The 25,650-nt window shown below is 45.0% G+C and overlaps 1 protein-coding gene across 1 annotated transcript in view; it reads right to left on the bottom strand.

Moving 5' to 3' along the window:
- GXYLT2 (glucoside xylosyltransferase 2) overlaps nucleotides 1-18,158 on the bottom strand; it is a 31,511-nt gene extending 13,353 nt beyond the window's left edge. The window contains exon 1 of the mRNA XM_066617305.1: nucleotides 17,860-18,158. Within this exon, the coding sequence (XP_066473402.1) occupies nucleotides 17,860-18,158 (299 nt within the window). The remainder of the gene's footprint in view (nucleotides 1-17,859) is intronic.
- Nucleotides 18,159-25,650: the final 7,492 nt, after the last annotated feature.

Below are 25,650 nucleotides of genomic sequence, written 5' to 3' on the forward strand. Positions count from 1 at the left end.
CCTCTACTATCTCCCTAATACTTACCACTACTTCTGCCCCCACCCAAGCTGTGACCAAGGAACTCCAAATTCTGCAGAACTGCAAACAGTTGGTAGGCAGGCATATAGAAACCCTTTATGCAGACTCATTGCCATGCATTTCTTTATTCTGAAGAATTCATTCTCCGCACAGAATTATGGTTCCCTTGGTGCCAAGTGAACACAGTCCCTGGACTGAGGTACTTCATCCATTAAGGGAGAGGGAATTTTTTTCTCCCCTCCAGAAACAAAAATAAAGTCTGTAATAGTGGTTGCTCGATATTGCAACATAAATCTGCTGGTGCCTTAAGGGACACCAGCCTTTGGTACCTGACTGGCTGAGCCATGCAATATATTTCATTAATTGCTTAAAAGTCCACAGGCTTTTGTCTTAATTAAACCTCCATTTCTGCAGTGGATAAATAATGGCACACTACATTTATGCAAATGGTATTTACTTTCCAGCCAATTAGTGCAAAACCCACTGAATTATTAAAGTGCATAATTGGCGGCTTGCATGGGTCGTTCTCTTTCCCCTTTCTTACTGCTCAGCTTTTCTGCCTACTCCTTCCATGCTCATTCTTAATTGCATCTCTAAATCAAGCTGTACATCGAAAATGAATGCTTTTGTACAGCTCTTGCCCATACACTACAACCAAAGGAGGCAGAAAACCCCAGCTGCTTATTATATTGTGCCAAAAACTTTTCTGACCACAAATACAACCCTTAACCAGCAACACTAATTGTATGCGTGGCTTTCAATTGTAGCTGTTTGCATACTGCATAGTACATACAGCACAGATTCCTGGAAGGGATAGTGTTACATGCACGAGCAAGAGGCCTAGAAACTCATAAGGGTCTGTGACAGCCATGACATGGTTGAGCACCTGCCAAGACCCACAGTCTAGCAGAGAACTCTGTGTGCCAGGACCTAATCATCTATTCTCTTCTTCATCTTTTGGCCCAATTCTGTCTGGGCCTTGCATTGACGGAACACGCTCTCGGTCAGTGCAATGCTTGGGTCATGCAATAGTCAAGTGCATGGGCTGGGGCTGCTAGCACAAACAGTCAGCTGCCCTGAAAGCAAACCAACAGAGTGCCAAGCCCCCAGATCATGTAGGTTGCTGGAGGGTGCATTCCGGGAGAATATAGGGGTGGAGACTGGTCCAGGGACATCAAGAGCAGGCTGGAAGTAGATATCAGAGCACTGATATCCTATGCCCCTGGCCAGGGCTCAACACACTCCCTCAGACCCACTCTGATTTATGCCAGCCAAACAGCTGTGCAGCTCCAAGTAGATCCATTGGAGGCCGGGCAGCGGGAGAATAGGTAAAAACCTTTTTACTTCCCTCTCCATCACTGCCTGGTCACCAGGTGGCCCACAGCATACCATAGAACTGCACCAGTGCTGTTGCACACTTTGGGCTGACCTGTGATAAGACTAGATACCCATTTGTCAGCCCACCAACAATTTTCCTCTGGTCCATAGGGAGTGAATACTCAAACAACAGCAACACTGAGGAAGTGGAGCAGCAGCAGCAGCCCCCTCCCCCACAAGACACTCACTTGTGTCTCTGGCAAGTGAGTTGTTGTTGGCAACCTTCAGTCTCGAGAGACTATGGTATCGCGCTCTGAAAGGTGGTTTTTGAACATCGTATAGTGTGGCTGAAAAGGCCAATCCGGGAGTGACAATCCCTTCCACACCGGGAGCAAGTGCAGTCTGTCCCTGGCCTGTCTCCCTGGCTATGGGCCTTCCTTCTTTGCCTCTTAGCCTCAGACTGTTAGCAAAGTGTCTCTTCAAACTGGGAAAGGCCATGCTGCACAGCCTGCCTCCAAGCGGGCCGCTCAGAGGCCAGGGTTTCCCACTTGTTGAGGTCCATTCCTAAGGCCTTCAGATCCCTCTTGCAGATGTCCTTGTATTGCAGCTGTGGTCTACCTGTAGGGTGCTTTCCTTGCACGAGTTCTCCATAGAGGAGATCCTTTGGGATCCGGCCATCATCCATTCTCACAACATGACCGAGCCAACGCAGGCGTCTCTGTTTCAGCAGTGCATACATGCTAGGGATTCCAGCACGTTCCAGGACTGTGTTGTTTGGAACTTTGTCCTGCCAGGTGATGGCAAGAATGCGTTGGAGGCAGCGCATGTGGAAAGCGTTCGGTTTCCTCTCCTGTTGTGAGCGAAGAGTCCATGACTCGCTGCAGTACAGAAGTGTACTCAGGACGCAAGCTCTGTAGACCTGGATCTTGGTATGTTCTGTCAGCTTCTTGTTGGACCAGACTCTCTTTGTGAGTCTGGAAAACGTGGTAGCTGCTTTACCGATGCGTTTGTTTAGTTCGGTAGCGAGAGAAAGAGTGTCAGAGATCATTGAGCCAAGGTACACAAAGTCATGGACAACCTCCAGTTCATGCGCAGAGATTGTAATGCAGGGAGGTGAGTCCACATCCTGAACCATGACCTGTGTTTTCTTCAGGCTGATTGTCAGTCCAAAATCTTGGCAGGCCTTGCTAAAACGATCCATGAGCTGCTGGAGATCGTTGGCAGAGTGGGTAGTGACAGCTGCATCGTTGGCAAAGAGGAATTCACGCAGACATTTCAGCTGAACTTTGGACTGCTCTTAGTCTGGAGAGGTTGAAGAGCTTTCCGTCTGATCTGGTCCGGAGATAGATGCCTTCTGTTGCGGTTCCAAAGGCATGCTTCAGCAGGACAGCGAAGAAAATCCCAAACAAGGTTGGTGCAAGAACACAGCCCTGCTTCACGCCGCTTCGGATGTCAAAGGGGTCTGATGTGGAGCCATCAAAGACAACAGTGCCCTTCATGTCCTTGTGGAAGGATCGGATGATGCTGAAGAGCCTGGGTGGACATCCAATCTTGGGGAGAATCTTGAAGAGGCCGTCCCTGCTGACCAGGTCGAAGGCCTTCGTGAGATCTATGAAGGCTATAAAGAGTGGCTGTCACTGTTCCCTGCATTTCTCCTGCAGTTGTCTAAGGAAGAATACCATATCAGTGGTGGACCTGTTGGCTCGGAATCCGCACTGTGATTCTGGATAAACGCTCTCTGCAAGTACCTGGAGCCTCTTTAGTGCAACTCGGGCAAACAACTTTCCTACAACGCTAAGGAGAGAGATGCCACGGTAGTTATTGCAGTCACCCCTGTCGCCTTTGTTCTTGTACAGCGTGATGATGTTTGCATCCCTCATGTCTTGAGGTACTCCACCTTCTCTCCAGCAGAGACTGAGGATTTCATGCAGCTCAGTGACGATGATCTCTTTGCAGCACTTTAGGACTTCAGCAGGGATGCTGTCTTTTCCAGGTGCATTGCCAAAGGCAAGGGAGTCCAGGGCCACGTGAAGTTCTTCTAGGGTTGGTTCACTGTCAAGCTCCTCCAGCACAGGCAAGTGAGTGGGAAGCAGTAATAGTGCTCTTAAGGAACAGGAGGAAGAAGAGCAACAGCAGCAGAAAGCAGCAACAATGACTGTGAAGAGGAGGAGGTGAATCTTCTCAGGGTTGGGGAACCACACTGACTTACTGACTCTTAGTAGGGGTGCCTTGCCCGAGGGCCTCCAAAACCAGGAGCATGAAACTGTGGCAGGGGTTCAGCAATATGCAAGGGATGACTTTTTAACTACTTATTTACGCAGACAACACTAGCCACACTTACCAATATTTGATCACTCCCGTTCCTCCCTTCCTCCTCTTCTTTCACTGCTGTGCAATTACAGCAGAGTAACTGATCTAACGTGGGTAGTGACAATGCTGTCCTGAATAAACAATAACCACCTCTTCTCATCAAAAAGAACCAAGCCTGGGGACTTGCACACAAAATCTGATTCGTGTGAAAATACTACGTGCATGCACAATGGTCTCATTCAATCATCTACATGCAGGTTTTTCCTACATGGAAATGCTTTCTGTGTAGGAAAGAGTTTGCCTCCAGTATCTGAACAGCCCTCCCCCCTCTCATGCTTCTTTCGGCTGGCTTTTTGATCTTCTGCAGTTCAAGTACTGAAAAGAAACAGATTGCAGTACTCTTTACACAGAGTACTCACTACTTTAGAGCAATACCAGGTGTGATCAGACCTGTGGTTCCATTTATTTCAGGCCAGTAGCAGATGCGTGCAATTAGTATGAGATGTCCATTCCCTAGGATTCTCATTCATGTGTGCATGCATAAAAAAAGTGCTTGCATTTTCTCCCGCCTGCCTCGCACACTTGACTCTTACTGGGCATATGGTAGTGATAGGGTAGGGGAGGATCTATACTATGCAGAGACTGCACTAAGACACATGGGGAAAGGAAGCCACCCAGCTTCACTCTTTCTAGGACAGTGAAGATTCACTGCAGAAAACAGTTCCGTCAAAGAGAGAATTCAGCAGTTGCAGCTTTTTTCATCATAGTTCTGCAGCAGGGGAAGACACTGCCTGCCTCAAACGCAGGCCAACCATGGTGTCCAAGTACAAAGCTCACTGGTGCCGCAGTTTCTCATTTCTTTGCAAATCAAACCAGACTGACTGATTCCCAACACCTACTTTTTGTGACAGGTCTCAGCAGCTGGCAATGGCCATTTGAAGAGTTCACTGAGCTTAGCCCAGGAATCTGGGTGATCCCCAACCTATCCACTATTTCCCCAGAATTAAGGAGACCAGGGAAGGAAAAGATAAGCTTTCAACCATGAGGAAGAGCGCACAAAGGGAAAGCTGACATCTGGAGCACAGATGGGTCCCTGGATTTGAGCAGAGGGGAGGACTGATGCTGAGTCATGCATTGTTTGTGCAAAGCAGCTGTGAATGGACCTGGGTACAGGCTGAAGATCTTTTCAATCTGTAGCAAGCCCCAAATTTTTGTTAAAGCAGCAAAGGAAAAGTGAGCCCCAAGTCCTGAGCTTTCTCTTGTCAGGTGAATCCCTGCAGCACTGAATTGCACAACCTGTAATTGTTCCAACTCCCTACTGTCAAGGGAATCCATCAAGTGACACACCTGAAGGTGACCTGGATATAAAGCACAAATCTACGGTGGTACCAAATGTATGCGTGGACCACAAATGTGACATAGACAGCTATAAAATCAGGACGTGCACCAGGAAGAAAATTCACCAGAACCTTCAAAGAAGGAAAGTCTGTTTAACTCCTCCTTGAATCATGTGCATTTGGGGGGGCTTCCCTTGTGACCACAGTGAGTTTCTGAGTCTGGTGCTCATGCCATAGAGAGATGCAGATTAGCCAGCTTTCAACCCTGAAAGACTGCAGAGTGGGAAGTTGGCCAGAAAAACCAGATGAGGAAGCTCTGTGACCCTGAAAGTGAGAGGATGATTCACATCACAACAATGCATGTGTAGGACAAAGAGAAAAGGAGGGGTGTGGAGAAGACAGGGTAGGAAGAGAGAAAGGAAAGGGAGGTGGAAGATAGAGGACAGAGAAGCAGAAGGTGGGTGGCTGGACAGAAAGCAGAGACAGGGAAAAGTCATGGCCAAAACCAGATAAGAAAGATAAGGGATGAAAAAAGGGATGGGGATGATGTGAGAGAAGAAGAGAAAGTGAAGCTGTTCCCCCCACCACCACCCATGCTCAATGTTTTACAATGCTTCCTTTGTCAGCACCAACAAAGCTGTCTCTTTCTTGGCACCCAATATTGCTGGTGTGAGGGCTGAGTGGGCTGGATGGGAATTCCTCATCAGAGGACTCCACTGGCCAGTCACAATCTCTCCCCCACCCTCTTCATTTTTTGTCCAAGTTAAACACTGGTGGGATAAGCACAGATAAGAACACTGCCAGACAAGGGTTTCAAGATAGCAAGGAGCATCTCTCCAATTAATGGCCTCCTTTCCTCAATCCCTGTTCTGCATTCTGTTTATAGACTACAGCAGAAATTTCTTGCACTTTCTGGTAGAGGTTCTTTGATTATGAATTGCAAGAACTGAGAAGCCACTAATTGACCTGAAAAAGATTCCTGCCTGAAACCCCAGAGAGGTTCACTCCTTGCACCAAGGCATCTACCCTGTGTTTTGGTGCTGCCCTCTGAAGAAGAGTGAATGCACAGTGACTCCAGGGGGTATGCCTAGTTATGAACACAATGGTGTGGAATGTGGCTAGCTGGCATGCTAGCACTTCCCGAATTCAATGAACATGAGAAGGTAACAACCAACCAGAGCTTAAGACACACTGAAATCAGCTCAGCCCAGTCATGGAAAGCACTGCCTTTTCCACAAACAAGAGGTCACTCCGAAACATGCTCCAATGAGATGATTATGCACAAGGTGTCATGCAATTTAAAAGTAAGCCATATTTGAATAAGCCATACATAGAATGTCCATTGGGAGATTAAGCAGGGTATACATGTATGTACGTATCAACAACAACTTTAACTATTTCTGGCTTTTGCATTCTATTTTTTGGATCAAAAAGTAACTGGCTGCTTCTTCCATCGGGCTTTTCTGGAACCTAGAATTAGGCTGGTAGTGACCTGGAGGGCTGAACATCTGTCATGTTTCTAGTTATCTTAATTGGACCTCAATTGAATGTTATGAGATATTCTATATTTACTTTTTAATTCTCACATTACCCACCTCAAGACTTTAAGGTGACACAGTATCTCCAAAGAAGCAAATCAAAGACAGCAGTTGGTTTCATTTAAATGGATCTTTTCTCATCTTTACCAAATATTCTGCTGATGTTTCCTGGTCTGTTTTTAAGGCTGTATTTTTTTATCTTGCTTGTATTACAATGATTTTATTTAAGCTGCTTTGTATACTTTAGGAATATAATCAACTTTAACTCTTTAACAACACACTCCAAATATAATTAATTTCCAAATAGCAATCTCTGCACTTAAAAACATGATTAAGAGGAACAGCCGTAGATACATCTCTCTCTCTCTATTGGTCATTGAAAGTCATTGTCATTGACAGTCATAAGATTAGGGCTTTGGTTAGCAACGTGAAGTTTAAGGAAGGGGCTGGTGGGTTTCGGCCTCCCAAATCCCCCATGGTGGAGTGCTATCAAGTTCCATTGTCACAGTCACTATTCCCTACACATGCATGACTTGTCTCTAGCCCGGTAACAGAAGTGATGGAGACAGTATTTCCCAGAGGGTTGGGTTCGGGCCACAAGCGAATTCCCTTGTCACACTCCACACACACTCCAGTGCCTGTGATCACCCAACGCCACTCCCAGGAAGAAAATAAGGGGTAAACCAGCCCAGACATGGGTAAACCAGCTGCAGGGAGCTTGCTTCCTCTGCTGTTGAGTGAATTAAGCCATTTCTCCCCACGCTGCATATATGCAACAGGGATTAAATGTTTGCACCTGTGGGCCGGGCAAAAATGGGTTAAGTGGACTAAGGGCTTAGCCAAGTTGTATTTGTATGGTTATCCATTGGTCTTCTTGGGGACCATTTCATGATCAAAAGATGGGTTGCAGGTCAAAATAAGAAAGACAAATACAAGATCATTGAGAAATATATAACAGAGTTTTTCAATGTGCCACCCCTGGATATACATGTGCCCTAGAAGTACCAGTTAGCACCTGCCTGCCCACTGCTATCTCAACCTCACTACTGCCATCTCAGCTCTGTCGCCAATCCCTTGCCCCACCAGCAAATCAAAGTTGCAAACTCCTGAAGTAAAGTCACAAACTACTTATCGGTATATCTGCAGCCTTGTACTGAGAAAAAACAAAGCCACCTGACACTTCAGCCATATTCCTATTTACCAGGAAGCAGCAAGTTTCATTGAACTGGGGGCCAAACTAGACCTTTTGGGGGGGGATCAGCGATTCGAATCGCCCAGAGTTTTGCTAATTAACTGCCCTGTGGGGCACTTTTGGTTTTCTGGGAGATGGTGTTTAACCTTTTCTATCCTTGTTCTTTTCTAATCTAAATTGCACTTCCTCCAAGGGAGGTCCATGGAGTGGGGGGGGGGGGAGAGAAAGACAAACACAGATGGCATGGCCCTCAGTGAGGCTTCTATGTAAACATTCTTGGGATTGGGCTCTTAGTCTCTTTTGGAAAGCCGGTTTAAACAACCTGCAGAGAGAGCTATGCCATGGAGCATTAACCCATCAAGATTACATAAAAAGAATATTTGGTTGTCATCTGGAAGCTTTTTTAAGGAATTCAATCACAGATTTGTGCAGGTGGATCTGTGGGGGGTAAGCAGAGCAGACAGGAAATATAAAAATGGGAAAACTAAACACACCTCTCTCAGTGACCAGGTAGGGATTAGATATAGAAAGGAGACTTTGGCTTATAAGCCTATACAGAGTTACCAGAAAGTAAGTCCCATTAAATTCAGTGGGCTCACTTCTGAGCAGACATGCCTAGGACTGTTGAAAGACTACCTGCATTATGCAGTGACTCCTAAGAAGAGCAAATTGGCTGCTAGCCTAAGCAACCCAAAGCACTGAATTGAGTCCTTAAAAATAAACATTATACTGAAAGCCTGAGAAACACTTGACAATGAATATCAAATATGAATGTCACCAAATATGCAAGATGAAGGACTTAACCAGCTATTTCAGCCCCCAAGTGGGTCTACTGCTGCCAGCATCTCAACATGAGGGCCTTGTGGCCAAAGACCAAGCACGATGATGCAACACTTGTGTTTGCCAAGAAGGTTAGATAAACCTCATTTCATTGCAGGCACAGCTTGAGTCCTGTCAATCTTGAGCCATTTGGGGCTGGGTCCCTTTGGGGAGAAGGGCGGGATAAAAATAAAATTTTATTATTATTATTATTATTATCCAGAAGAAAGTGAGCTTATCTGTCAGAAGGCAGCCCTGAAGGTTTTGTAGGCCAGTTTGTTCTTGGAAGTTGAATTTTTCTAATGAAGTACTATCCTTAGGACTGCAATCTTTGCCTTCCTGTGATGAAAGTATTGACATAGTAAGTACTTTTAAAAGGTGGTGCTGTGGACTTCAAGTTTGCGAGGTCTACTTCTGTTTTCTACTAAAACCACGAAGTTCCCTTAACTGGAGCCAGGATCAAAACAGTGGCTTATGGGGGGCACAGGGAAGTAGAATACACATAGAAATAAGAAATAGGATGTCTCAGAGCATATGCTCAGTGCAGGAATTTGTTCTCAGTACTGAGTTAGCTGACCTTTCACACAAAAACCTATTCACGGTTTTCTCCAAAACTTTCTTCATTTCAACAGCCAAATTTAGGGTGGAAGGGAAAATTTCTGTCCTTACTGTTGTTATGGCAATTGGGAATTACAAAGCCTTGGATCTACTAAAAATCAGTAGACCCAAATGTACCTCCTGCCCATTACTAGCATAGCTGAGGGGGGGTCACAGAACCCTGAGTGGCACTCTTCTGGGGGGCAGAAATGCTGCCCCCACTACAATAGCCATGGTCCTGTCCCTCCTTGCTAGAGCCCAGGTCACCTCCGAATATGATCGGTTTGTCTTCATAGTTAATTCTGCAGTGATGGAGAAGCTTCTCCAGTTGCAACCAGTTGCCTTCAGATCTCTCTTCTGCTCAGCTTGCCCAACCCACACCTCTTTCTGAAGGGTCAGGCTGTGATGCAGTCACATTTTGCTACAAGCGGATCACTCCATTTCCAGTAAAGTCAGACCAGGCGGAGCAATGTCTTAAAGTCTCCATATCTGTGAGGCAATGTACTATGTGCCATATTGTGAAGTACCAGCGTACCATGAAGTATGAGTACCACTGGGCTAAAAGTAGTAATCTAAAGAACAGACTGCCTGGTGAACAGCTGCAAAACCTCTGTCCACATGTGCAGTCTTCAGCAACTGAAACTCATTTAAACAGTTGCAACAGGACAAAGCTCTGGACACCTTCTGAATCTGTTATGCAACAAAATGTAGAATCCATGTCAGAGCAGATGTGAGCAATTACACAGGCAAAATTCTTTGCAAAAATAGCACATCAGGCCACCAAGAAATCACTCCATTAAGAAGCTTAGCTCTTGTAAGGCCTCGAATGAAAAAAAAAAAGACAAACAGCACAATCCTGTTCTGGATTCAGCTGTCGTGTGGAGTCATTTATGACAGCAGTTCCACTGTTGTAAAATGGCTGAAGAAGGGCAAAACGCTCCGTCAGAAGCCATTTTGGAAGCACTTCCACAAGATGTCACTGGACCTGCCCTGGACCCACCTGAGCAGGTAAGGAAGTGGGGGAGGGGGAAATGGGCAGAACAAGGCAGAGAGGCTGCGGGAGGGGTGGATCCAGCAGTGATGGCATTTGCCGGATCCTATTTTCCTACTTCACAGCCTCCTTGTCCCTCTCCTTGAACTTGACCAGTTAAAGAGCTGAAGGAGGTTCAGGGAGACCCAGTGCGAAGGAGGAGACTTACAGAGGGGTAAATCCTCTTTTTCCTCTGAAGACCTGCCTTATCTCCCCCCCCCCCACCTGCCTGCCTGCTAGATACACTGCAAGCCTTTTCAACACAGCTGCACCAGAAGGGATAGGATTGGGCTGAAAGACAAAGCTCTTCTTGATGACACTGAACCAATGAAATTATAGCAGAGATGAAACCATGTTTTATTGCCCTAACACTAGGCCATAAAGAGAGCTCCAGCTTGTGTTCAATCAGATTTCATCCCAAATTTTTTAGCCATCTGCATTCTCTCTGTCATTCCTGCTTTTCTGATTGTAATCATCAGAGGTCACCTGGTGCTAATCACTTAGGTTAGCCCTCAGAGGATTATCAAAATTACAACAAATTAGTTCAAAATATGAACCAGTATCTTCCAAATTAATTTCCTGGTTTGGATATTAATAAGATTCTTTTTTTTTTTTGTGAAACAAAAAAATCAGTCTGACACCCTGTGCTGTCCAAGTACTCCTGGAATCTAAAACACAAATAGGTGGAGCTGGGAGGAAATGGTTTTATTTTTTCACATGTTTTGGTGTTTTCCAAAGTTAGAAGTTCAGAAAGTGCTTTTATTTAAAATTTACATTATAATTGCTTTAAAAGTGTATTAAGTATGTGATATAGATGGTATAGCGACAGCAGATGCAGCCACAATCAATACCCATGCGCCTCCCCATTAAATGATAAATAAAAAAACAAATAAATTGGGGTGTGTTTTTTTTGAAGATTTTGGGTTTTTTTTTGTTATTTTACAAAAATGAGAAGTACAGAAAGTTGTATTTATGTGTTTTTATTTCATTATCACCCATCTCAACAAATAGGTAATAGTCTGTATCTGACAAAGGAATAATGTTAATCCCCCTCCAAACCAGTTCTACTTCAATCCAATACATGACCTGTCAGAGGAATAGATTCCAAGACATGGCAGCCATAAGATTCTAAGCTGCACCAGCAAGAAAAGTCTCAGCATGAATGCTGAAATCTCCCAGGACCAGGAACCACAATTTTGGCTTACCTTTGTTGCCAAGGCACAATCCCCCCATATCCCCCCACATCCCATACCTCCCCCCCACATCCCATTTGTGTTTGGCTACTTCTTACTTGCAATGCTCCAGATGGCTGCAGCTAGGAATGGCCCAAGACAGCACCCAGTCTATTGTGCATGCTCCTGGGTGGTAGAGGGAGGTTTCCTTATCTGCCTCTCTCAGGCACAGTGCTTGGGTGTATCTTAGCCAAGCAGCAGATGTGCAGTCCCCCACATCTCACTTGCATGCTTAACAGCAAGAAGGGAAGGAGCAAAGCATTCTTGTTTGGCACCATGTGGCCAAGGCACTTCAAGGCACCGAACAACCCCAGATTTCCTCCCAAAATTGGAGCTGAAGGAGTCTCAGTGCAATTCAGGGATGATGCCTCTCTCCAGCGCCACAGTTCCAAGGTAGAGAAATGCTGGTTTTCATTCATCTTCCTCAGCAGGGGGCAAGAATGTGGAACCCTGGCTAGAACTAATCATCTAGGAAGTGTCAACAGTAGTTCCAAGACCAATTTGATCTGGTAGTCTGTAAAACACCAGCATGATCAGCCCACTAACAGAATCCTCAAACTGTAGCTTGAATTCAACATCAAGTACATGCTCTTGACATAAGAACCTGGTAAGAGCTTCAAGTCCCCCAAATGTAACAGAACAAATCTTTAAGCTTAAGCTCTGCATCCTTAATGGGACCAATTCTGAATTAATATATTTATGTATTTAGTAAGTATATACCTGATGTTGAGACTGAAGAGTGATTTGCCTAAAGCCACCTAGTGACAATTCCTGGCAGAGGCAAGATTTTAACTGGGGAAGATCTGATCTGAGCTCACAGCACAATCCTATGTATGCCTCTTCAGAAGTAACTCCTATTATGTTTAATGGGGCTTACTCCTAGGAAAATGTGAATAGGATTGCAGCCCAATCATATCCAACTTTCCAGTGCTGATGCAGCCACATGCAACCCTGAGGAAAGAAAACATGTTCCCTTATCTTGAGGAGACCTCCATGATTGCCCCTCCGCTGCAGGATGAAGCACATACCCCATTGGCACAACTGCACCAGCGCTGGAAACTTGGATAGGATTGGGCCCTCAGTCTCATACAACCCATTTCAGTGCCTATTTCCTTAGAGCTCAGACCCATTTGCTCAAAGGGATTTATTCCAGGAAAGGGTATATAGAATTGCAATCTTCATTGTTATGCTAAGGTCCAAATCCTAACCCGCTTTCCAGCACTGGCACAGCTGTGCCATGGGACATGTGCTGCATCCTGCAGTTGGGTGGCACTCACGGAGGCCCTCTCACAGTAAGGGAATGTTTGTTTCCTTATCTAGGAGCTGCATTGCCCTTATGTTGATGCTGGAAAGTGGGTTAGGATTGCGCCCTTAGTCAGCTCAGTATAATATCTGTACTTTTTATCTTACACAAAATGCAAAAAAACATCCTTTCCACTCTAATCAAACAAACTTTGGCAGAAGGAACTCCTGCTACGTATAACACTGGGCAAGAATATTGAAAGCATGGAGAAATGGAAAGTTAGAAAATCTGCACTCCTACTTCTTTATTCTGAAGCTTTCCCCACTGATGACCCAGTGCCTGCTAGCCTAGACTTTGTAAGAAGTACTTGACATTTCAATAAATAAATAAAACCCAGATAAAATAAAACTTTAGAACATCAGATTATTTATGTTCATTGACTCACTCACCCTTTCCAGAGGAGTTTTTGCCACATTACCTCTCGTCATGCATGCGGTCCTGCCTCAAATTTCCATGATAATCTAAGAGATATGCTCAGAAGAAAAATGACTTCAGGAGGTACAGTTGCTAATGGAAAATAATCCTGCCTTAATACACCCATTTGAATTCAGTCCATGATCCAGTGCCGGTCACAGTAAACATCCCTTGCTCTCAATCAGATACAATGCTGGAAAGAAAACCAGCCGCTTTAATGGGGTAAAGAATAAGATCTTGGGAGAATGGGGCAGTCATTCATTCAGAACATCTCTGTGAAATCATGAATCAAAGACACACAGGGTTTATTTGATAGATGAGGTCACACTGAGCTGCAAAGGGGGTGGGAGAGCAGTTTTCCAATCCAGAGAAACCACATAGCAATTATCTATACTTTCCTGATTTAAAAGCCTATTATTTTCCAGCATTTCAGTTTCACCCTAAAAAAAAGAAAAGAAAAAAGAAGCAGCAGTACAACTGGCATAAATTGCAGTATGTTTTTCTAATTGCAATTATGCCAAGAACAGTAATTAATGTCTAAATTAAAGGCATGTTGACTGTTCATTTAATTATTCAGCTTCATATGATTCTGTACTCTTTCTAGAATCAATAAACGCACACACCTGTCAGGACATTTTGATTCATGGGGGGAGGTTTGAAAAGACGGCATAAAATTAGTTGTTAGTGTTGACAGATGCATTCTGAATTATCACTGTAACTAAGGCTGGAATCCTATACACATTTTCCTGGGAGTAAGTCCCAATGAACACAATGGGCCTCACTTCTGAGCAGACATGCATAGGATTGTGCTGCTAAGCCCGTGCATCTTTTCACATGTGTAAGAACCTGGGACTCTCAAACTAGATGAGGTACCTATTCCTAACCGTTGCCTAATGGTGTAAACAGTAACGGGAGAGGGGGCAATTTTCACTGGGAATACAACACAGGGGAAAACTGTCAAGCTGTTATTCCCCTCCAGCACTATCTTTATCCAGATTGCCACCCACCGCTGCTTTTTACAACAAATTTAAAGAGAGGAGAGCACCAATCAGGGATTTCCAATTTCTCATCCAATTTGGCCCACAAGTATAGAGACATGTCAATGTGAAGGCAGATTCTTATAAACCCATAGTATCTCACTGAGGGACAGCCATCATTGGTTTTTTAAATTAATTTTTTGATTGTAAAGTTTGTTTCTGAAGCATGTTGAAAATTAATTAAGATCTGTACAAATATCTATATACCCAAAATATTACTGTGTCTAACACCAATTTTGTCTTCATAATCCTAGGCATGACTATTTCACAGAAAGTCAGTCAAAGCAAACTTTCTTTGAATCTATTTTAAATTCTGCCTGAAGCCTGTCTTGAAAGAGCTATCAATCCACTTGTGAGATTTCAAGGCGAGAAAAGAAGATATATTTTCAGGAGGGATGTAAATGCATATTGAAACTCTGTTCCATAAAATCAAGAGAGAGAAACTGAAGTGGAGAATTGCAATTTACACATGCCTCTGGCAAAAAAAACACAACAACCATTCTAGAAAATATTTTGCCCTGGGGAATGGAACTTTTCTGTACTGGAGTGTTATAAAAGAACATAAGAACAGCCCCACTGGATCAGGCCATAGGCCCATCTAGTCCAGCTTCCTGTATCTCACAGTGGCCCCACCAAATGCCCCAGGGATCACACCTGATAACAAGAGACCTGCATCCTGGTGCCCTCCCTTGCATCTGGCATTCTGACATAGCCCATTTTTAAAATCAGGAGGTTGCACATACAGATCATGGCTTGTAACCCATAATGGATTTTTCCTCCAGAAACTTGTCCAATCCCATTTTAAAGGCATCCAGGCCAGATGCCATCACCACATCCTGTGGCAAGGAGTTCCACAGACCGAGCACACGCTGAGTAAAGAAATATTTTCTTTTGTCTGTTCTAACTCTCCCAACACTCAATTTTAGTGGATGTCCCCTGGTTCTGGTGTTATGTGAGAGTGTGAAAAGCATCCACTTTATCCTTCCCCTGCATAATTTTGTATGTCTCAATCATGTCGCCCCTCAGGCGCCTCTTTTCTAGGCTGAAGAGGCCCAAACGCCATAGCCTTTCCTCATAAAGAAGGTGCCCCAGCCCAGCAATCATCTTAGTTGCCCTCTTTTGCACCTTTTCTATTTCCACTATATCCTTTCTAAGATGTGGCAACCAGAACTGGACACAATACTCCAGGTGTGGCCTTACCATCGATTTGTACAACGGCATTATAACACTAGCCGTTTTGTTCTCAATACCCTTCCTAATGATCCCAAGCATAAAATTGGCCTTTTTCACTGCCGCCGCATATTGGGTCGACACGTTCATCGACTTGTCCACCAGCACCTCAAGATCTCTCCTGATCTGTCATAGACAGCTCAGAACCCATTAGCCTATATGTGAAGTTTTGATTTTTTTGCCCCAATGTGCATGACTTTACACTTACTTACATTGAAACGCATCTGCCATTTTGCTGCCCATTCTGCCAGTTTGGAGAGATCCTTCTGGAGCTCCTCACAACCACTTCTGGTCTTCACCACTCGGAAAAGTTTGGTGTCATCTGCAAACTTAGCCACTTCACTGCTCAACCCTGTCTCCAGGTCATTTATGAAGAGGTTGAAGAGCACCAGCCCAGGACAGATCCTTGGGGCACACCGCTTTTCACCTCTCTCCATTGTGAAAATTGCCCATTGACACCCACTCTCTGTTTCCTGGTCTTCAACCAGGTCTCAATCCAGGAGAGGACCTGCCCTCTAATTCCCTGACTGTGGAGTTTTTTCAGTAGCCTTCAAAGCACTTCAGTAGTGTTCAAAGCACTTCACATAAATCTTGCTGTCTAACAACTCTGTGAAGGGAGTGGCATCATCAGCTTTGCATTGCAAATGGGGAAGGCTGAAGGGGAGTGGCTTGCCTTGGACCATAAAGTGAGTTTGTGGCAGATGTGACAGTTGAATCAGGGACTTCAGATTCATAGCACAGAGATTAAGACAATAAGCTATGACAGCTCCACCACTGAGCAGAGGGTAGAGAGAAATCTCAGTTGGAAACAGAAGGCAGTTTCACTCATTGCAGCCAAAAACATGGACACTGCCACTTGAAAAGTGCAGTACTGCATATTTATATGGGTCAGAAAGGTGATACACATAGTCTTTCAAAAGTGATCCTGTACATGAGTTTCTCTCCTCTCCCCATATGAAAATTACCTAGGGAAAACCATCCAAAATAAAGTAACCCTGAGGAGCGGGGGAGATACCAACATCCCCCATAATGAATTGAGCAGAAAATTACTTTCATAGCTGATCCAGAAAACCTTTCTGGGAAGGATCCATATTTGTTCATAGTGCAGATTCAGTTTAAGACTGCAGATCTAGGGGCTCCTTAAAGGCTGCCTCCCCATTTAATATACTGTTCTTTGGTACAATGCCCAAGTACAAAGCACCTTGTACCAGTCCTGGGTGGCACACATCTCTTTGGCTTCTCTTCTCAGCAAAATACACAGAGGAGGTGACCAGGAGAGGATCAGGTCCCCATCTCTTGAGCATTTCCCCCCTCAAAGCGCACACACAATTCAGCCATCACACATAACACATGGGTCCTTAATGCCAAATCCTATCCAACTTGTCAGCACTGGTGCACATGTCCAATGAGACATGTGCTGCATCCTGTGGTGGGGGGCAGCCCCGGAGGCATCCTCCAGGTAAAGGAATGTTTGTTCCCTTTCCTCAGGGCTGCATTGCAGCTGCCCTGGCACTGGAAAATTGGGCCCTCAGGTGCCCAAACTCAGATAAAGAAATAGCCTTAAGGGCACTGCAAAACAAAAACAAAACAAAAAAACCAGGCATTACAAAATGGGCACTGTGATGTGCGAAAGAGGCATCTTTCCAAGGGCCAACTGCAGCACCCCAGATGGGGGTGGAGGTTTACGCCTCTTTCATATGCTATGGGGTACACTGGAGATACGATTGACACCTGAAGCTCAACCAACATAAGAACATAAGAACAGCCCCACTGGATTAGGCCATAGGCCCATCTAGTCCCGCTTCCTGTATCTCACAGCGGCCCACCAAATGCCCCAGGGGGCACACCAGATTGAGACCTCATCCTGGTGCCCTCCCTTGCATTGGCATTCTGACATAACCCATTTCCAAAATCAGGAGGTTGTACATGCACATCATGGCTTGTAACCCGTGATGGACTTTTCCTCCAGAAATTTGTCCAATCCCCTTTTAAAGTGATCTAGGCCAGACGCCATCACCACATCCTGTGGCAAGGAGTTCCACAGACCAACCACACGCTGAGAAACTGTCCGTCCTAACTCTTCGGTCCCTCCTAACTCTCCCAACACTTCACTTGAGTGGATGTCCAAGTGAGGAGGTTGCTGAACTTTCAGGAATTCAATTCTTTTGAGTGCCAGGCTGTGCCGCAAAAGGCACTGGTGGCTTGAGAATGAGTTCAGAGGCCCATAGAGGCGAGGACCCCATTTACTCCCACGTAAAAGCGATGAGCGCCAGAGAATCCTGTTAGCAACCCCCCTCCCCCCCAAAAAAAACCCACCCACCCACTCCTACATCCAGTTCACGGTCATGGGTGGCAGAAGCCAAAAGTGAATCAAGACCTACAAGTGAAGCACCACCGTCCTAGGCATGTCTCCTCAGAAGCAAGCCCCACTGTGCCCAATGGGGCTTACTCCCGGGAAAGCGGCTCTGCCCCAGACAAGTTTACCTCCCGCTGGCCAACTTCGCCCTGCGCCTGCCGGGCTTCTGGTGGGGACGTGGCTCCCTCTTGGAAACCCGAGCCGCCTCTTCCTCCGCGGCCGCCTGGGCGGGTGGGAAGCGCGCCTGGAGCTGCGGAGGGGCCAGGTCGTCCCCCGCAAGCCCGGGGGAAGAAGCTGCAGCCCAGCGGCTGGCCCGGGCCCCCTTCAGCGGCGGAGGCTCGGGGTCCGCGCTGCCCACGGAGAGGTAGAGCCAGAGCAGGAGCGCCAGGCACAGCGCCAGCGCCACCACCTTGCAGGAGAGCCTCATGGTGCGGCGGCCGGGCAGCCTCAGCCCCGCCGAGACGCCGCCGGGCTCCGCAGCAGCCGCATCGTCCCGCTGGCTGGCGGGCAGGCGGGCATCCTAAAGTGGCTTCCTCGCCGCTGCCGCCCCGGGCATCGCGCGCGCAGGGAGGGAGCTGGCGGCGCGCAAGCCCCGCTCAGCAGCAGCCGGGGCGGAGAGAAGGGAGGAGCCAGCCCGGCCCCCCTACCGTAAAGGCCCGAAGAGCATCTCAGCAGATGCTGCCACTGGCTCGAAACCCCAGGCAGGCAGGGCTGCGTGTCCCGGATTCCTGAGCACTTGTGTAACCCTATTCATCCTTCCTGCAAAGATCGCCCCCCTCTGGGGCACCCTCCCTCAGGCAGCACATCGCCCCAGAAGACCCCCCCTCCTCTCCACCTGCTGTGTGTTAAACGGGCTGCACCCATCTCTTGGAAAAGAAAACAAATGGTTGAGAGCCCAAGCCTATGCGTGTCAGAAGTAAGCCCCAGTATCGTCCATGGGGCTTACTCCCAGGAAAGTGTGGCTAGGAGTGCAGCCTTAGTGCCCAAGCCTAGGCATGTCTCCTCAGAAGTAAGTCCCTTTATAGTCAATGGGGCTTACTCTCAGGAAAGGATGGATATAGGATTGTAGCCTACTGCAGTGGTTTTCAACCCTTTTTCTCTCATGGCATTCCGGCAAGGTGTTCAAATTGTCAGGGCACGCCATCGGTTTTTGGACAATTGACAAGGCACACTGCACTGCTGGCATCCCCCAGTGGCCCTACTAATATATGACTCTTCCCCAAACTCCTGAGAAACACCTGTAGACTATTGGGAGCATGCCAATGTGCCGTGGCACACTGGTTGAAAGTACCTGGTTTAATAGAACTTCGAATCACATTAGGGCACTCAAGAAGACCCCATCACTTCTTTTCCAGATAGTAAATGCAGCTGAAGATCCATAAGGGCCCAATCCTATCCAACATTGCAGCACCCATGCAGCCCCAAAGTAAGGCAACAAATGTTCCCATACCTTGAGGAGACCTCTGTGACTGCCTCCATACTACAGGATGCATTGCATGCCCCATTGGCACAGCTGCACCAACACTGGAAAACTGGATAGGATTTGGTCCTAAGACTCTTACAAGCTTAACAAAGTACTTTGCCCCGTATGTGTGTCTTCTGCACACACATACAGGCTTTATGATACAGGCCTTTTGTGTGACTGACTGTAAATATAATCATTGTAAAAGGGGACCATCTGGACCATCACCTGTAGAATACAGGTGTGCCTACTGCTGGATGTGCATTGAACACGTGTGAATACATACACACAGATGAGATCAGCATCCAATAGAACATGTGAACGGCCTTTAGTTAATCCGGGGCAAAAGGAATCCATTGGGGTGGGGGGGAAGCAGCATTGCAGCCAGAGGTTCCATTCTATATGTCTTTGGATACAATCCTAACCAACTTTCCAGCACTGACCTAGCTGTGCCAGTGTGGCATGCAGTGGGGGACCTCCTCAAGGTAATGTTTGTTACCTGACCTTGGGACTGTATTGTGGCTAGGTCAATGCTGGAAAGATGGTTAGGATTGCACCCTTCATTACAATGTGCACACAGATCCTGGCTTACAATGAAATTCTGTGCAGAGGTTCCACTTTTGGAGAGAGGGCTCTCCACACACAACACTCTAATAGAAAACACATGGGGAAAGCCTGTTACTGCAATGCCTCCCCACATGCATTCATTTTTCTTTGGATTAACATCCAAGAAGGGCTTGAAAAGGCAGAATGGTATCTACAAAGCTTATGTGCATACACTTCGTACATGCACAGGCACCTTTTACAAAGTATGCTAAGTGTACATGGGATGGAAGGGGAACCTCTGGGAATCCCTTAGCCCCCCTCTTCACATATCACGGGAAGAGCTCCAAGGATGTTCAGAAGTGTTTTCTATATGTATAAGCAGTTACGAGGTATGGAAAAATGAAAGTGAAGCAGTGCCCTAACATTTTGAGTCCATGCATGTGCACTGCATTCGCACGCTGAAAGTTAAGATACAACCTCCCATCCCCCACTCAGAGGTTTAAAGAGCTTCTAAAGACCCAACATTGCACCCCAAAGGTGAAATGGGGACAGATTTTTTCCAAGGACAGGTACCCCCAAATAGGAACAATCCCCGGTAAAAAGGAACAGTAAAGAGTATATGATAGTGTGAGCCTCATATTTAATCCCTTAAATGTATAAAATTATTACTTTCCAGTTAATGGATATATTTTAAATTATTAGGCTGACTCTGCTCAGCCAGGTCCCACATGGCATGAAAATAGAATTATTGAACAAAGGCAAAGGCATGGCAAGAATATTAAAACAGACTTGCTAGTTCAGACCATCTGGTCTAACATTAGGCCCAATCCTATCCTTGGCTGGCCTACTTGGCTTCATCTGCATCCCATGGGCTGGCTAGGGATCAGGCTGGTGAAGAGAGGTAAGTAAAGAAATTTTATCTCCTCTGCCGCTCCCTGATCCCCATTGGGACTACTCAAATCTATGCCAGCTGTTTCGCTGGCATAATCTATTAGGTTGAAGGAGACGGAACTGTTTCGCTGGCATAATCTTTTAGGCTGAAGGAGCTACTGGAAAGGGCTCTGGATCTCACAAATGCTGCCACCGCCAAGATCTGCCCCTGCCCTGCCCCCAGCACAGCCCTGCTCTCACCTTACCTGCTTCGGTGGCCAGTCTACTGTCTGCTGCTGCCAATTTACTGGCTTCCACACCACTGGAAGTGAGCCGCACACCGTCAGAGTGGCTCATGCAATGGTGGCCTGCGTGATACAATGTGTGATCAAGGGATCTGCTATTGCATCACAAAGCTAGGATTGGGCTGTTGGAAATAGAGTGCAATGGTGTCTATGTATATGATTCATTAATTTCTCCATCACTTTTCTATACAGCTCATCGTTAACATTTGCAGAAGAAATTAGATGAAAACATCCTGCCTTGTTTCTTTTATTAAAGGCACTCCTAAAATCTGGTTCCTATACATCTGGAAAATTCTGACTGCAAGAGAAATGCCTTGTTACGGCATTTTCCAAAAATAATAATTTAGAGTGATGCATTTTGGGGATCAAAGGGCTATGCCCTGTTTAGTGGTTAGACTAAGGTCTAAAGTTCAGAGAATCAATTCATCTGGCTCTATCCAGTGATTCACTGTATTACTCAGACTCAGAGTTTAATTTATGATTTGCTGGTTTCCAAAGTTGTGTGTGCAATTAAACTATGATATTTTATCCTTCCTGGAAGAAATATAAGAGGAGAACACTGAATAATGAGTTGTCATTGGAGGTGTTAACTAACTGGAAGGGGAAGAAGGAAGAAAACAGCCTAGCCAATCTGGAGACAACTGGAAGAGGGTAAGGAAAGCTGGTCCCCCACCCTATCTGGCTTTCCCACATATAAGTAATGTATTTGTATATTTAAAATATATTTAATTTGTATGTAGGTGTAGGAGTAGACTGAGCCGTGAGTAACCTGCTTTGCATACAGGCAACTGTGAATTTTAGACAGCAGCCATGAGCTAGAAATAGAGTCAGTGTTTCCTTGCCTGTATAATGCTGAGTTACCTTCTTTGGCTCACATCATGAGTAATCTGAGGTGTTTTGAGTTTCCTACTACGGAGTTACTGATTATTCCTGAGACTATCAATTTCAGCGTCAGTATTACCATCAGTAAAATGGGTAAATGCTTCCTAGAATGTCTCCTAAATGCTTATTTACTTATGCTGTGTCCATGTGTGTTATACTTCAGACTAGATTTGTAGTGTACAGTTGGACTCATTTGCTTTAGGTATCTTTTTTTGGCATGTACTTTTAGTCTTTGCTTCGTGCTAGTGGCATTCTTGAAGTCTGCATTGTGTTCAATTGCTCTAAGGTGCCCTCATATATGATGATGGCATTGCTTAGTGGTAGGGGTGAGTGGGCTCTGCCCCTTTGCTGCTCCATCCTCAGGTATGTCAGTCTTCAGTCTTTTATTGCTGGACAGTATCCTCAGGTGAACAAATCTCTACCATTAGGCTCTGCCCATTATTCCAGGCACTGTCCTAAATGACACACTGAACCACTTCTAGGCCCTACCTTGGAAGGTCAGAGTTATTTATTGCATAAGTTGGACACCCTAGCTGTTATCACGCAAGCATGCAAGCTATTATCATGAAGAATACTGAATTCTGAATACTGAATAATAATATCACTGAATTTTCACTTTCATACACGACATACTTAGGGTCATTGTTATCAGAAAGAATAATATATTGGATAAAGAAATCCAAACTAGGTCTTGTTTGTATTTTAAGAATGTTTGTACTGTGAAATTGTTAGTTTCTCTTAAAGCTCAATTTAAATTTATTCAGGATGGAAATAATTTCCCAGCATCTGATTTCCACTTAAAAACAGCTCACATACCAGATTAACTCTAAGTACTGGTTATTATAAGCAGAGACACATGGTCAGTCTCAGTTGTCACACAGCCAGAGCTTACAGAGGACTAGATTTGCTGTCTTGTAACATCCCAGAAGTTCAATCTGCTCCTTTAGAACTGGGAAGAGCCAAAGTGTCAAGACTTCTCTCACCTGTACTTTCCCCTCTTATTTCCACACTCCCTGCTCCAGCAATTTCCAAACTTTTTTGACTGGCAATTCCCTTGATCTACTGAGACATTGGCCACGGCTTTCAAGGGCTACAATCCTTTACATTGTATAGGACTGTGGGTTTTTCATGAGGATTCCACTGCTCCCCTGGCTGGTTTTTGCGACTCTCCAGGGAGCCACAGCTCACAATTTGGGAACCACATTCTCCTTTGGCTGTCCTGTGTACCTGAAATAGACTCATAATGACAGTTGGGGGAAAGGCAAACATCAACAGGGATGGGGAGGGAATGGGTGTGAAAAGCTATGGCTGTTGCATCTCTAAAAGGGATAGAGTGAATCTCTTGCTCATGATCTGGCAACTGGCATGATCCGGTAACTGGCTCTCCATAAGGTCAGTATTATCACATGGAACATTTTCCAGTAAAAACCACATGACATCTGATGCTACCCTCTGTTGAATATCCTACTTATTTCAAAGAAATTTACTTCTGTATGAGCCAATTACATGGAAATATTCTACTACAATTGTTAGGATTCCCCTTGACTTAAGAATGTCTCCCTCTCTTGAGACCTTTTGGCAAGGCCTGAAGACCCTTCTGTTTAAACAGGCCTTCTGAGTTCTCGGCCTGTTAACATCTTTTTAACATTTTTTAATATTTTTTACAGGCCTGATTCTTTTATGACTTGCTGCTGCTCTATGCTCTTTTTACCTATTTTTTTACTCTGACTGCTGTTTTTTATGATGTGTTAATATGTTTTTATTTGTTTTTTAAATTGTTTTTAATATGTTGTAAGCCGCCTTGAGTCCCTCAAAAGAAAGGAGAGGTAGAAAGGGAGAAAGGCGGGGTAAAAATAAAGTTATTATTATTATTATTAGGATTCAATATGATAAATTCAAATTCAACGGTTATAAACAGTAAACTCTAGACAAGTGTTCCTCAAACCCTCACTGAGGAAGCACTACCCTATCAAAAACAAGTTGAATTCCAATTCGTGCATCAGCTCTCCTACTGAACATCAGCGCATCTGCCTTGTCTCAATTAACTCAGTCTGTTACTCCACATTGAGTACATCGGTGACCCCAAATAACAGTTCAGAACATCACTATGTAGAAACAGCTGAGTATATGGTGTTATCCATATACTTGTGATAGCTCAACCCCAAAGCCGTGACAACCTCTCCCAGTGTTTTCATGTAAGTATTAAACTGTATTAGCCATGCAAGATGAAACCTGAGGGACCCCAAACATCATCACAAACTCAACCACCTTGCTGAAAAATTGGGTGATTAGTAATCAGATGGTAGCTGTCAAGGGTGGAGGGATCTGGTGAGGACATCTTACCACATCTGCCACATCCTTCAAAACAGATGGCACTTTGCATTCAGAGCTCCCTCTTCCCACTCATTGAGGGATCCCTGTCTGGCAGCTTTAATCAGCCAAAACGGAAAAAGGATCAAGAGCATAGGGAGACAAAAGTTGTAGGTTTGCAATCCTGGCGCTGCTATTTTCTCTATATTTAGTATTGTCTGAGCAGACAAACTGAACACGGGAGGGCAGGGACAGGTTACTGTGCACGTGTTATTGGTGGGGTGGCGGGGCTAATGCAAGAAGAAGACCCTCACATGAGAGCAAATGAACCAATTGGGTTTATGTATCTGCCGTATCAAAACAGGGCATCCAAGTATATTTCTGTTAGGCATAACTGATCTTTTTGTTTAAGTTGCTTTTCTTTTGTTTTTGTGCAGTTTGAAAATGCCTGGCCAATGTTGTCTGGAAACTTAACTAAGACCAGATGTTTTTCTCTGTAAACAAAGCAAATCAAGATGCAACCCAATATAAACATAGCATTGTTCAAACAGAATCTTTGCATTTAGCATTAAGATCACAAATGATCATTTTCCAATCCAAGTACAGTTACACGTCACATGCCATCATTGTGTTGTATATTCTCATATCTGGGGAAAAAACAGGGATAAGTTCATTTGTATATTGACATACACAATTGAATATGGGCAATGTGACTTCTTGTGCAAATGCATTTTTTCATACTGAGATTTGATCACAAATTTCACTATGTCTATGGCAGTGTCTGCACTAGTTATTGTGAAGATTTGTGGCAGCCTTACATATATATATATGACCTGCAGTGTCTGGTCCAAAAAGGAATCTGAGTTCCTGTGCTCTGACCACTGTTAAAATTTTTTGATGATGCTCCTCAGAGTTATCAGATTATGCTCACTCTCAAGGATTGATTCAAAGCAATTGTTGTTCATATCTAAGAGGAACAGATAACAGAAGTTACTGGTGAGAAGCCAACACGCTGCTCCACACTTTCATTCCAGTAATGTGATAAGTCAGGTATAAGAGGAACTGGGAACAATGATGCACATGGACAATGTACATAAAGGATAATAGATGGCAACAATGGTTGTTGCCCCACATAGCAATAAACGAAACTCTCCACTGAGAAAAAACTGAATCTCATAGTGAAACATCAGCCATACGGTTATGCAGTTGTCCTTCTTTTATAGCTGGTCAAAAGTTTTTTTGAGATAATTTCACAAGAATGTGTGTCCATATACATACTTGTGAGCATGTTTCTGAACAGAATTTTGTGCTACTTGCCAGTATATACAAAATTGCCAATGGACCAGGCAAAAGTGGCCAGACCTTGTACCTTTAAGCAGCAAATACAACTGCAGAAATCTGCAGGTGAAGCTTTTCCATGGCATGGAGATATTCACCTGCCTATGCCAGCAGATCAAGATGTTGTTAAAAATACAGGAGGAGGAGCTTGTAAAAAGTTGGAGTCTCCAAGCCAATAAAATCTGTGCATTGTTTCAAAACATATG

The sequence above is a fragment of the Tiliqua scincoides genome, chromosome 2 (assembly GCF_035046505.1).
Source record: "Tiliqua scincoides isolate rTilSci1 chromosome 2, rTilSci1.hap2, whole genome shotgun sequence".
Lineage (NCBI taxonomy): Eukaryota > Metazoa > Chordata > Lepidosauria > Squamata > Scincidae > Tiliqua > Tiliqua scincoides.